The sequence below is a fragment of the Chiloscyllium plagiosum genome, unplaced genomic scaffold, assembly GCF_037043375.1.
Source record: "Chiloscyllium plagiosum isolate Xiang-an unplaced genomic scaffold, Cpla_swu_hap1 HiC_scaffold_12, whole genome shotgun sequence".
NCBI classification, from domain to species: Eukaryota; Metazoa; Chordata; class Chondrichthyes; order Orectolobiformes; family Hemiscylliidae; genus Chiloscyllium; species Chiloscyllium plagiosum.
The window spans coordinates 25,878,785-25,893,785 of record NW_028270150.1 but is presented as its reverse complement, the minus strand read 5'-3'; the positions used below and the strand labels follow the sequence as shown (position 1 = coordinate 25,893,785).

Sequence of the window (15,001 nt, the reverse complement as noted above, 5' to 3'; positions counted from 1 at the left end):
TCCTTTGAATTAAGATGCTGATTGGGTGAAAAGTGAGGACAAAGGGAACCATATTATTGTCCTGGGAGATGAAGGCAAAAGTGTAGGAAATGGGTTACACACAATTGTAGATCCTGTCTCACCACAGTGGAGGTAGAGGAGACCATTACCACTCCCTTTGCTTTTTGTTCTGTGGCATCTGTGATCTCTAACCCTCTAACCTTCTCATGATTTTCCATCTGTTCCACTCAATGCTTCTACCCTTTTCTATGGTATAAAACCTATCACATTTCCACCTTCTGAAGAAGTCATATTGGACATCATAAACTCTTTCTTTCTGTCTCTCTTTCTCCGTAGATGTTGCCATTCCTGCTGAGTTTCTCCAGCACTTTCTGTTCCGATTTTTAATTTCAATCATCCATGGTGCTTTATGTTCTTCCAAGTTAAATTGGAATCTAAATGATTCTGACATGAATAAAATTTAAGAGCAACAGGTATAGCTCATACAAAATCAGTTACTTGCAGGCCTTAAAAAAACAAAAGAGCTCTAATGTATAGCTCCCTCAAATTTGATGCCCATGTCACCATTTGGATACAGAACTGGCTCAAAGGTAGAAGACAGAGGGTGGTGGTGGAGGGTTGTTTTTCAGACTGGAGGCCTGTGACCAGTGGAGTGCCACAAGGATTGGTGCTGGGTCCACTACTTTTCATCACTTATATAAATGATTTGGATGTGAGCATAAGAGTTACAGTTAGTAAGTTTGCTGATGACACCAAATTTGGAGGTGTAGTGGACAGTGAAGAAGGTTACCTCAGATTACAATGGGATCTTGATCAGATGGGCCAATGGGCTGAGGAGTGGCAGATGGAGTTTAATTCAGTTAAATGCGAGGTGCTGCATTTTGGGAAAGGAAATCTTAGCAGGACTTATACACTTAATGGTAAGGTCCTAGGGAGTGTTGCTGAACAAAGAGACCTTGGAATGCAGGTTCATAATTCATTGAAAGTGGAGTCGCAGGTAGATAGAATAGTGAAGAAGGCATTTGGTATGCTTTCCTTTATTGGTCAGAGTATTGAGTACAGGAGTTGGGAGGTTATGTTGTGGCTATACAGGTCATTGGTGAGGCCACTGTTGAATATTGCGTGCAATTCTGGTCTCCTTCCTATTGGAAAGATGTTGTGAAACATGAAAGGGTTCAGAAAAGATTTACAAGGATGTTGTCAGGGTTGGAGGATTTGAGCTTTAGGGAGAGGTTGAATAGGCTGGGGCTGTTTTCCCTGGAGTGTCGGAGGCTGAGGGGTGACTTTATAAAGGTTTATAAAATCGTGAGGGGCATGGATAGGATAAATAGACAAAGTCTTTTCCCTGGGGTGGGGGAGTTCAGAACTAGAGGGCATAGGTTTAGGGTGAGAGGGGAAAGATATAAAAGAGACCTAAGAGACAACTTTTTCACTCAGAGGATGGTACATGTATGGAACGAGCTGCCAGAGGAAGTGATGGAGGCTAGTACAATTGCAACATTTAAAAGGCATCTGGATGAGTACATAAATAGGAAGGGTTTGGAGGGATATGGGCCAGGTACTGGCAGGTGGGACTAGATTGGGTTGGGATATCTGGTCGGCATAGGCGAGTTGAACCGAAGGGTCTGTTTCTGTGCTGTACATCTCTCTGACTCTATAAAAGAGGCATTATGTTAAACAAGGAAATGGTACATTTGCACCTTGGCAACATTCATGTAATACTTAACATAGATGAACAACATTCTTATATGAAAGAGCCAAGTAACCAAATTGCAAGTTGTTTGTGTCAGGTAGATATTGAATGAATATAATTACATACAGAGTATTGTATAGAAACAGGTCATTCAGTCTCACTAGTATTTATGCTTCCAGTCATTTCCAGCTCCATTTCGTCTCACCTTAAAAGAATATTCCTTCTATTCTCTGGTACTTATCTAGCATCCCTTCAAATCCTTTTTGGCCTTTTGCGTCAGATTATATACAGCCTAGATTTGTCTTATTTATTCAACATATATCTTGCCTCAAAATTAAAAAAAAAACTATTTATATAAACAATATTTAATTAAAAATGTATGTGGTCCACAGTATAAAATTGCAAATCTTCTTATAAAGTACTGGCTTATTATTTCATTGTACATAAATACGTTGTACATTTTAAAAAAATAATTATTTATTCATAAAATTCATAAAAATGCATTACGTGACCATTCAAAGTTGACATTACATAAAATGCCAAACAAATCACTTTCATTCAATATTGTATGGTACTCATATACAATTTCATTCAATATTTACAATGTTCAATGCACATCAAGCATGTAACTTGAGGGGTTTATCATAGTTTAATTCAGTGCTTTACCCCACTGTGCCCCTGCAGCAGCTGTTCCAAGCTTTAATGTATTGCTCAACGCAGCGTCTGGGATGTTACACTGTGTCAGCCTGCACTTGGCGATAGACAACTCTTTGCATTGGAAAATCAAAATTTCAGCTCAATGAAATTTCAAGCTTTTCAAATGCTCTTGTAACTGGCAGAAGTCCCACTGATTAGACTATTATTATTCAACGGAGCTTAATAGTGTCAGTCAAGTTGAACACTGACAGATATATTTGTGCTGCCTTATATGCAAGTTTACAAATCGGCCTGTAAGACATTTAGCCAGCTTAGGCTATATTGGAGCCATAGTTATGTCCAATACAATATCTTGATTTTATTTCAGTCAAAATGTACAGGTTCAGTGGATTGGCTATACTATATTGCCCATAGTGTCCAGGAATGTGCAGACTGGGTGGGTCAGTGATGGAAAATGCAGAATTATAGGGTTGGGGTGTGGGTCTGGGTGGGGTGCTGTTCAGGGGGTCAGTGTCAACTTGATGTGTTGAATGGCCTGCTTTCACACTGTAGGGATCTTATGATTCCATGAAAGCAGAACAAGCAGGGCACAGCTTGGATTTTGATGCTTATAAAATGGGACTTTTGATTTTCTTGCCATATTTATGATCTCTGAGGCATGAAATTTATAACACAACAAAGGCACAATAAACTGTAATCGCATTGAAGTTATTTTTCATACATTATATGGCACTTATGCTGGCAATCACCTGATGGCATTTTATAACAATGTTATTGTTGCAGGTCAAATCTTCGTGCTAATAGTAAAGAAAATAGTACAGTCACACTACATTAATGGAACTAAAACCCCAGCAGTGTCTCCTCAGGAATAGACACAGTCAAAAAGATGATGAAAAAGATTAGCATTAAAGAGATTGAAAAGTGTACACACACTTCTAATTTCATGGAATATTCAAAGAACTGGTTTAGTCTGAATTTGGTGTTAGTATGAATATCTCTGGAAAGAGTCTAACTAGCTTGAAATTCTTGAAAAGAGAGTTTTTTTAAGAAAATCTGTTTTTACAGGAAACAAACTAGAAGTTAATACAGAAAATGCTGGAAGTAGTAGATCAGGTAAGTGAAAAGGAAAACAGTTAGTATTTTTAGTTTAGTAGCCTTTCATCAGAGTTGTGAAGAGTTTGAACTGTAATAAATCTTAAGCAAGTGAAAAGAGGAGGGTGGGATATGGACAAAACAGAAGGCCTAAGATAGAGTGGAAGAAAGGAGTGATTAAAGACAAATTAGTTGGCAGTGCAGGTAGCGAAATCAGCAAAAATATAAAGTCTAAAAGAAGTGTGTGTGGCACAGTCATGAACAGTTGGCAGCAGCAAGAGGAAAGAAGAGAAAAACAAAACATAAGAATCCAGGCCTGTCATTTTAATTCTCAATCTTTCTATCATGATGACCTCTTCAATCCATGGATTTCTGCAATGCTCCAATGAAGTTCATTACAAATGCAAGTAATATACTTTATCTTTCAAGCAATGAGTTCAACAATTTGAGACCATAACCTTTGACCCCATTTAGTTTCCCTATCAGGCTGGTTTTGATTTTACTTTCATGTTTTCTTCTCCTTTTTGTGTTGCTTTCATCATCCTGCCATTCATACCTCTTCTGCACATATGTTTTGTTTCTTTACTCGTCACAGGAATACACACGTTAGACTTTTGACTTGTTTACTACCTATTATATTTCTAACACTTCCCAATTCTGATGAAAGATCATCAACCTTAAACATTACAGATACAGCCTGACTTGCTGAGTATTCCCAACATTTTTTGTTTCTATTTCAGATTTCCAGCATCTGCAGTATTTTGCTTTTGTGTTAGATAACTTAACATTGAGAAATCAAAAGCAAAAAAACATTTAAATTTATTTACGGAAAGGAAGTTCAGTTCAAAGTGTTGGAATCATATCAGAAACACATGCAGACTATTCAACCACTCAAACCTGTGTTATCATCACATTGTATGATCCATATTTAATTCCTTTTTACCCACGTTTGTTCCATATTCTTTATACACTTATGCAATAAAAAAATCTCATTATGAACCATTTCAGTTCCAGAATCTGCAATCTTTTATGAAAGTATCCAACATTTATATTAACCTTTGTGTTCAAAAATGATTCTTGATTTTACTCATAACTGGCTTATCACCAACTTTGAGATTACAATCTTTGTATTGGATATCACCCCCTGATAAAATCTAGTTTGTTCATTTTCACCATATGAAGTATTTTGACTGGGACACACACCCATCCTTGGACAAGCCAAACAGAGACACACACGAAAATTCCTAGAAGCATGGCATTCCAACTGGAACTCTATTAACACATTGAATTGGATCTCATTTACCACCCCCTGAGAAAAAGAGCAGGAAATGACATCACCACAGGAAATGACGTCACCAACCCAAGGAAAACTAAACGCATAAATAGAAAGCGGGCCATACCACCAGTGCTTCATCCGGAGGCTCACTAATGATGTTACCTAGTATGGCGATGAACTTTCTGAAAACGAAACATCCAGCTCAGCGAGCAAACCTACAGAAGTATTTCTATAATTTTCCAGTTCTCAGTTTAATCATCAGTCAGCTTTCTAAATTTAAAGGCAAACAAGTAAAATTATTCAATTTGTTCTCATAATTTAACCTTTTATTAGTATCATGGGGACAGGCGAAAGGCCCTCTTTTAAATACAAAACTATGTTTTTGAACATTGACTTCTTTTACTTCTATAGTTTAATAAAATAAATGTACTTGATACTTCAACTTAAAATGTGATGCTCCAGTACCCTGATTACTGCTTTTGGTAGTACAGCATAGACCATCAGTTAAAAGCAGTTACCTAACAGGATTTCCTATTTGTTTTTGAAATATAGTGGGAAGCCATTCGTAGAGTCATAGAGTAATACAGATGTACAGCATGGAAACAGACCCTTCAGTCCAACTCGTCCATGCTGACCAGATATCCCAACCTAATCTAATCCCACTTGCCAGCATCTGACCCATTTCACTCCAAACCCTTCCTATTCATATACCCATCCAGATGACTTTTAAATGTTGCAATTGTATCAGGCTCCACCACTTCCTCTGGCAGCCCATTCAATAGACATACTACCCTCTGTGTGAAAAAGTATGTCTCTTTTATATCTTTCCCCTCTCACCCTAAACCTATGCCCTCTAGTTCTGAACTCCCCCACCCCAGGGAAAAGACCTAGTCTATTTACTCTATCCATGTCCTTCATGATTTTATAAATCTCTATAACGTCATGGGGGCACCAAATATAACATTTCTAAATTTGTAATTATTACAAAGCTAAGCAGGAATGCTTGTTGGGAGGAAGATATAAAATGTTTTCAGGAAGATTTCGACAGGTTTAGTGAGTTGGCAGGATCATGACGAATGAAATAAAGTGCGAAAAAATTTGAGGTTATCCACTTTGGTAGGAAGAACACTGATGTGCCAAATATTTCTTAAAAAGTGAGAGATGTTGGTGTTCTTACCAATAAGTGGCTGAGAGCTAACAAGCAGGTGCAGTAATCTGTTAGGAAGGCTAATTGAATGTTATTACAAGTGGATTTGAGTACAGGAGTAGTGAAGTCTTGCTTCAATTGTAGTTAAGCATATTTAGATTGCACCTGGAGTACTGCATACAGTTTTGGTCTCTTTACCTCAGGAAACATATAATGCCAGAGAGGGAGTGCAACAAAAGTTCGCCAGACTTGTTCCCAGGATGGCATGACTGTCCTATGAAGAGCGATTGGGAAATTGGGCCTGTATTCTCTACAGTGTTGAAGAATGAGAGGTGATCTCATTCAAACTTACAAAATATTTACAGGAGCATTTACAGAATTCTGTAAAATAAGTGGGAAGTCATTAGGACAGAGATAATGAGACATTTCTTCACCCAGAAGGCAATAAATATTTGTAATGCTCTTTCCAGAATGTTGTGAGAGTTTCAGTCTTTGAACATATTTGAAATAACAGTTGATACAGTTTGATTATCAATGGTGTAAATAGTTATAGGGATAGTGTGGATAAAAGGCACTGAAGTGTTTGATCAGCCATAATCATAGGCTCAATGGACTGAATGGCTCCTAACATTACTCTCACTCTGATTTTACACATTACACTCTGATTTAATAAACCACTGTTGTAACACAAAAACAACTTGCAATGCAGTTTCAACTTTCATTAAATGCAACTTACTGAGCGTTTACCAACTCGGCTGTATTTTCTGCCATTTTCATTAACTGTGTAGATGTAAATATAATCATTATGAGAGCCAATTGCTAAGTAATTTCCCTCTAAATAAAAATACAAAATAGAATAGATTACTGATAGTGAAATTGGAATAAGCCTGTACAGTTAGAAAATACAATATCCTACTCAACTAGAACAAAACGTCACTGGTTGACATTACTAACGGGACAGGAATATCAGTTAAATATTACTATCACAAAAATCATCCTTCACCAGTTTTGATTATTTTTAATCCTATCATGCAGTCACTATATTTTGATGACTTCCATGTCTCATTCAGATTTAAACTTGATATTGTCAATGATGTAATGCTGACGTAAATATGATAGTTTGCCCTGACGTACACCTGTGATTGTATCAGCAAAGACAAACATTAAACATCTGTAAATGCTAATTGTATTTTTGATTGAAACCAAGAAAGAGTACATCTAATTAGGATGCAGGTAAATACACATTTTGCTGAAGTAATTTAAATACTAATTGTCCAATTCTCTCTCTCAGCCTTTATCATAAAGTTACCTGTCAGATTATTCTGCACTTGGTAGTCAAATCTTCTCTATTTACATTAACATCTCTCCTGCAAACTACAGAGGAAATTACCTAAATAAAAATAATAGACCTCAGGAATACAAATATGAATTTGCTCAGAAATTGAAATGGGGAACAGAAAAAATTGATAAAAACACAAGGGCATCTTTAAACACAAGAGCCAGAAAATTCAAATAGTGCAGCTTTAGTAAGAGCTAACAACCGTTTGGAGCCACAAGTCAGAGGATCAAGGTGTAGTCTTCGAACCAATAAGAATAAAATTAAAAACAAAGTGACTGCCAATCAAGGCATTCTGGATATCTGAATATCTTGCATTTGCTGATAATCAGACTCTTTGCTCCTTTCTGAAGGAATTTGGTCAGTCGTGCTGTAAACGACATATGGTCTTACATCAGAATTACTGTTTGCCAGCCATTTGTTACCCATTTGCACAGCAGCTATAGGGAAGTTGGTGATATGAATAGTTTGTCATCATTGGTAAACTATCGTGATGTGAGAAAGAACAACAAATAAATCGATAGCAAATTTGTTAAAGAAACAAAGAACTGTAACGTAAATTTTGAAAAATATAGCTTAGAAAACACCTAAATGGTCCATTCTTGCCAAGATCAGAGACCAAGACCTTGGAGAAGAAAAAAAGAGAGATAAAAATATGCTAAATCCTTGAAATTCATTTTAGCAAAAACGATCCCAGAATGGCAAAATATAAAATTAAGATCAGTAAACCCATCACATCTTTGTTGAGCTACCCAATTGGTGTCAGATATCTATTCTTTCCTCTTTTTGGAAAATCAAGATTTTGTTTTGTTTTCCAATTGAAAAAGCAATAATTACCTAAAATGAAAAACATGATCTGTGCTGTGGTGATAAGTTATTTCTAGCACCTCAACTAGAACATTTAAAAAATATTCACCATTAAAGCAAAGATAATAATTTCCTATTACATATCTACAAACCTGAAGCTGTGAGAAGTTACGCCAGTCAGTGAAAAGGTTTTGAAATAATTTCTTCTTTGCTAAGTATAAACTTCTAGTGAACTATTTAAAAGTGGTGATTACCTGGTGAGTAATGCATGACTGAGAGCTGTTCATTTTCATCAGTGTGAACGGTCACCAGATCCTTTGACTCTGTATCCAGAACTAACCACCTCCCAGTTCAGTTCAGGAGCATTTAGGGGTAGGTACCTATCCTAATCCTAATCCAGTGATGCTAGCATGCCGTGAAAGAATTTTTAAAAACTTACTTCCAACAAATTCTTTGAAAATGCTCAACTCAATAATCTCTATCAATTAATTGACCCTTTGTACCTCAAGTAACAAGGTAGTACGGTGGCTCAGTGGTTAGCACGGCAGCCTCACAGCGCCAGGGACCCGTGCTTGATTCCCACATCAGGTGACTGTCTGTGTGGAGTTTGCACATTCTTCCTGTGTCTGTGTGGGTTTCCTCCAGGTGCTCCAGTTTCCTCCCATAATCGAAAGATGTGCAGGTTGAGTGAATTGGCCATGCTTATTTGCCTATAGTGTTAGATGCATTAGTCAGGGGTATGTATAGGGTAGGGGAATGGGTCTGGGTGGGTTGCTGTTTGGAGGGTCGGTGTGGACTTGTTGGGCTGAAGGGCCTGTTTCCATACTATAGGGAATCTAATCAAATCTAACTCCACAGAGGCCGGTATCCAGTCACCAAGTCGCCCTTTGTTTACATGTGGAAAGTCTTTGACATTGACCCAGCTCCCTCAGAGTCAGCTTTCAGAGTGTAGGGATGTCGGACAGATGTGTTTTTTTCCTGTCAGCCAAGGGTCCCTGATTGCTCCAGATTAATAGTCCGAATCAGGGGACTAATATTCTACAAGGTCCACCCGGCCACCCTTGTTACAATTCCTGTAGTACCCAGTTCCATGGTTCACTGTAAGGGTGATGAAATAAGATTACCATCTTCCACATAAGCACCGTTTCTTTTTCTAGTTACTGAATGGACACAATCTCCTGCACATATCAAATGCTCAGCCTTCACCACAACACACCATAGTCGTACACTCCAGCTACATTCTAATTGGTTTGTGGTTCTAATGTTGTAATTTTTAAAATATCTAATCTAATTTTAGATATGTAAAGGATTCAGAACATAATAAAACATAATGTGTATTTACAACATCAAAGAATAAATCCAAATGTTTCTCCCAAAGGTGAAATATAATCTCTGAGCAACACAATTTTGAATACCTTCTCTAGGAAGACTCTTTTCAGTTGCATATTTCAAGAAGAAGCCCAGCAGCACTTCTCAGCAGAACTAAGGATGGGCAATAAATCTGGCCATCAGTCACATCCCAGAACAAGTAATGAATATTATGTTAAAAGACAGTTTGGTTCTTTTTTTTCACTTGGCTACAATAATCCTGGGCATCTTGTATAATAACACAGCATGGTTTATGAGGTTATTAAAGCTCAGGTACAATAACATTGTTTGATGTTTTTTTCAGAATATGAAACTGAGCGTTCTTTCTTTCTACGGATGAAATGTGTTCTGGCCAAAAGAAATGCAGGTTTGACTTGTGGTGGTTACAAGGTAAGAAAATGTAAACAATCATTGAAAAAATTTTTCTCAAATTCTGACATTCAGACTTCTCATAGCCTAATTTATAAGTATATGAGTCTTCCTTTTGGGATAATTGAGGTGACAATTTGGCTGTCTCATGCTGCCGCTCCAAATCTTTTTTTCAAGGAATAAGGCAACGAATTATTACAATATTTTTGCTTAGTGCTTTAAGCTACAACAGCAATAAACTTGCATTTATGTGGTGCTTTCCATGTATTAAAATGCTCTGAGGCATATCACGTGAGCATTAGTAAATAACATTTAATATTGGGTCACATCAGAAGATATTAGGAATGATAAGGGGTTAGATTTAAGGAGTCTCAGAAGAGGAAAGAGACACAGAGGCAGAGAAGCCTCACAATTTCTAGAGCATTTAAAGGCACAACTGCTAATACAAAATAAGCAGGAATATTCATTGTGAATTTATCCTTCAGTTGAATTTTAAGGATTGTAAATGCCAGGGTCAGTAATGTAATCTGATACTTTTCTCCATTTTCTCTCTGGATGTTTCAGTGGAGTGATATCTCCTTTTATGTGGCCTTGAGCCATTGAAAGCCCCAGGTTTAATTCTTTTCTCAGCACGGTTTTAGCTGTTTACCTTGAACCCTAGTGTCTAGCCCGTGGAAGATCAGCTTTGGGTCATGTACCTTGTTACCATCCAGTCTGAAAATGAAAGTATGGAAGGGATTGTGTAAGGCTCCTCTTATCAAAGTAACTGACTGGGAAATGCATGCAGAATTGCCACTTAGGTGAAGTTGGACTGTTGAGTTTAAATTATGGCAAATGTTTGACTCTTCAGAAGTTAATAAGAAACAGAAAATCAGAGGAAAATGCCAGAAAGCCTTCTGAATTACCACACCAGCCTCACACATGTAAAAGGATTATTTCTCCAGCCTCCCCTCCATCAGTTATGTTGTTGCTGAAGTCAGAAAGCTTGGCACATTTTGAATCTTGATACTGATTTTTACCTATATCAATGAAATTTAATGACAACATACTGATCACTATTGATAAGAAGAAAAATTAAGAACCTGGGCTATTCACTGAAAGGATGAGTACTTAGAAGCTTGAAGGTTAATCTAAGGGGAACCATTCTTCCATTCTTGACAGGATTAATGGTGATGGAATATCCTATCAGACACAACTTCAGCAAAGGTTATGAAGATATTTTTGTACATCTGTTTAATTTAGTAAATTACTGTTCACCTACCTTGAAAGCATTAAAAAAAACTTAACTTCCAACAAATTTCTCTCCTACCAATATGGAACTTGTCAGACCTTTGATCTCTGTCACTTAATTTAACTTTGCACTCTCTTTCATGGTTCACTATAATGGCTGTGAGATAAAATTATTACATTCCTCATGTTCATCAGTCTTTATTCTAGCTACAAAATGGATGGAATCTCTAGCATATGCCATATGCCCAGACTTTTTCATAAATATGTTTAATAAAGTTGGTCAGTGATATTTGCAACAGTCAATACACAAATGCCAAGATCACAGCTTGTTATATTATGCAGCTCAGTGACAGACAGCTGCCAATGGATACTGCTATGATGTTCCTGTTAGTAAAAAACAAAATCATAACATTTCTATATATTATTCAGAATAATAAGCTAAGGAACTTCAATAACAAGGGAGATATGTGCTTTATGCTTTTGTAGTTTATAATTTCATCTCTGCCTTTTGAGTTGAACTTCAATGAGAGAATAGAATTGAAACAGACAATGACTCAGTTTATGTTATCATCAAACTTCATTTGTGGCCTGAGATGAGTAACTGCAGCATGCAAAACAGGGCTGCAAAACCAAGTGATGCTATGCATTGGACCTGACTATAACTTTTACTGAACCCCATGTTGCAGAGCTCCACATGGCCTGTGGCAGTTTTGTTTTGTGACCACACACATTTTCCATCAAGGATCACTGAATGCCAATCAATAATTGGTATTGTGGCTAATTTAGGCAAAGGCAACGAATGCCGATTGTAGTATGCCTGCCAACTCCCGAGTTGAATTAGTTAACTCAGTAAATGTCAGGATGGAAACTGATCCTTTGTGTGGTTCAATTTCACTTTAGGCAGTGCATTAAACAACAGAGCCAACAGGGATCTTGGAAAGTTCCCCTTATGAATAGGAATAATTGACAGTTCAAACAAATACGTTTGAATATCAATAACTAAATGGAAACCATCTGACAACTTAAATTGTTTTTATACTACACCATAGTACAGGCTTAGACTTCCTGTTACAATGAAGTTTTTGTTTCTTAAAGGATTATTCTCTTTTATTGACTTTTCTTTTTGGGTAAGTGAATTTTTCAATGTCAGCATTCCATCCATAGCAGGAAGGTGGAATCCTGCAAAATAAGTCAGTCAGGAAGTCTGATTTACAAGGAAGGTGATTCAAACCTATTCTAGAAATCTTTCCTCAGCAACATGCTGACCTCAATGTCCAAACAGAACATGATGAACAAACAAATAAAGAAAACTGACAGATAACAAAGAAGACCAATCAAAGTTATTTTGAAGGAAAATTAATAAACAGAGAAAGGAGAAAATTAAGATAACTAAGGAGGAATTATTGTGGACATACTGTCTCAAAGGTATGTGGAGGTGAAACAGGAAGCCGCAAAAGAATAAATCAGATGTGACATTAGACTTGTGCTGTTCAGAAAATAGATTAACTTAACTGAGAATCAGACAATTCTAAGATGATCATTTGGTTAAATATTTGATTTTATGCAAAAATCCCTGCATATTTAAAAAAAAATCATTCACGGGATGTGAATTGTACTAGAGAAGATGATGGAGATCTGCCTCCTTGGAACACTGCAGTCCTGGAGTGTAGGAACACCCACAGTTCTGTTTGGAAGTTCCATGATTTGACCAGGCCAAACTGAAGGATGGTGAATGACTTAGAGGAGAACTTGCATGAGATGGTGTTCCCATGTACTGCCCTTGTCTTTCCAGAAAGCAGTGATTATGGGTTGGGAAGTTGGTGTCAGAGTAGCTATGGTGAGTCAACTGCAGTGCATTTTGTAGATGGTGTACACTGCTGTTCCTACACATCATGGTGCACAGAGTGAATGGTGAAGGTGGTGAATGGGGTGCCAACAAGCATGTTTTTTTTGTCCTGGATGGTTTTAAACCTCTTGAATATTGGAGCTCCACTCATTCAGGGAAGTGGAGAATATTCCATCACACTCCTGACTTGTGTCTTGTCAATGATAGAAAGACACTGGGGAGACAGGAGGTGTGTTATTCACCACACAATTCCTAGACTATGAAGAGCTGTGTAGCTATAGCATTGATGTGGTTGGTTCAGTTCTGTTCTGTTCTAGTCAATGGTAACCCAGGGTAATAGTAGGATTTTGAGCAATGGTAGTGCCAATGAAAATCAAGAGGTGATTGCTAGATTCCCTCTTAATGGAGATGGTCATCACCTGGCACCTATGAGGCACAAATGTTACCTTAAAAGTTCAATTACATCTGAGAATAATATGGAATAAACCAAGAAGGAAAGAGAGAAGGCCATTGAGCCATCAAGTCTACTCCTTTTACAGATCATGTACAATCTATTTTAGGCATAAAGCAAGAGTAACTGCACAATATAATTCATTCTATATCACGCACTTTGAAATGATTTGAGAGCTGTGTTAAAATGGTATATAAATGCAAGTTCATTACCATGGAGCCAATGTAATCCATTTTCTGCAGAGTTTCTGCTAATCTTCTTCTGTTCTCAGAAGACAGAACTCCGAAGTGTCTATTTAACTTATGTTCAACATTATTGATCCTGACCAGGTTGCTGACCTTAGCTCCTCGATGCTGCCTGAATTGCTGTGCTCTTCCAGCACCACTAATCCAGATGCTGACCTTAGCATGACATTCCCCTACCATGAGCAGCTCAGCAACCATCAGTCAGCAGGTATCATCCAACCATTTGCCTGGCTTTCCCAAGCAACTTTTAATTGCATTAAGTCAAAGGTGCATCAGATATTTTAAAAACCTAATTCAACAAGAAAGCTGAAAATTATTTAATGCACTAAATTCTTTTTGCTTACCATTTATCCATTTTTGATTGTGTTTTTTCTAATTTCTATTGATCAAAATAAGGGATATCCCTAGTAATGGGTAGGAGGGATCAACATTTTTTCACTAACAACAACATAAAGATCATGAGTCTTTTTGGTATCTCTCCATCTCCCTGTTACAGATCATCGTAAACTCAAATGTTGAACAGAAATCTCCTCCCAAAGACATGGTTGGCAATTATAATTGTAAATGTACATTGTGTTCTGACCATACTGAACCATATTGCCACGACAATGCACCTCAGCACCTGGACTGCCCTTTTTTTGGGCAGTTTTCTGTTGCTAAATAGATTGTGGGACAAGTTAGTGTGAAAGTAATTGTACAGTTTAGTATTCTTTAATAAAGTTCCCACTTTTAGCTTCCTTGAGCAGTTTTATTTGCTTAGCCTCTTCTGTGTGTTTAGAAAATATTTTCACCATGCATAAATCAACTGAAATTATCTTTCTCCATAGGTAATCCACTGCAGTGGCTATTTGAAAATCCGTCAGTATGTATTTGATGTCACTCTCTATGATGGCTGTTACCAGATTGTGGGACTAGTGGCAGTGGGACATTCATTACCACCCAGTGCTATCACAGAAATCAAACTTCACAGCAACATGTTCATGTTCAGAGCCAGTCTGGATCTCAAACTAATTTTCCTAGATGCAAGGTAAGAATTTTAACTGGTAAAATGATTTAACAGCAACTGATAGTTTCAAACATGGCGTTATGATATATCTGAACCTAAATGTATGCATCTTTAAGTAATATCTTCAGGGTTGTATCCCAATACACCTGATGGGATTATCATTAACTCTTTACTGTAGGCAATCTGGTTTCATTATAGCTGTCCCTTATCGGTAGATCTGGTCTATACTGACGTCTTAATCCAAGGCCTTTGAAGAACTGCTCAAATTTCTCAGTAAAACATCCCTCTAAACTATCAGTATTTCCCTTAAGCTGAAAAAAAATCCTCCCCTGACTTTCGAAATTGGAGCTAGTTTCTCTTGTTTGATAGTAACTTCCATTAATTCTAAAACTAGGCTCCAAAAACTGTTTTAAAAGAGATCCCTATGGCCAGAAATACTTACAAGTTAGTTATTAACTTCAGACACACAGAAAAACTC

General features: G+C 37.2%; 1 protein-coding gene across 1 annotated transcript in view; it reads left to right on the top strand.

Annotated features, from left to right (window-relative positions):
- The window catches only part of sim2 (SIM bHLH transcription factor 2), a 93,892-nt gene that overhangs the window by 55,384 nt on the left and 23,507 nt on the right, over positions 1-15,001 (top strand). Inside the window, exons 5-6 of the mRNA XM_043701233.2 lie at positions 9,681-9,766; positions 14,345-14,544. Of these exons, the coding sequence (XP_043557168.2) occupies positions 9,681-9,766; positions 14,345-14,544 (286 nt within the window). The remainder of the gene's footprint in view (positions 1-9,680; positions 9,767-14,344; positions 14,545-15,001) is intronic.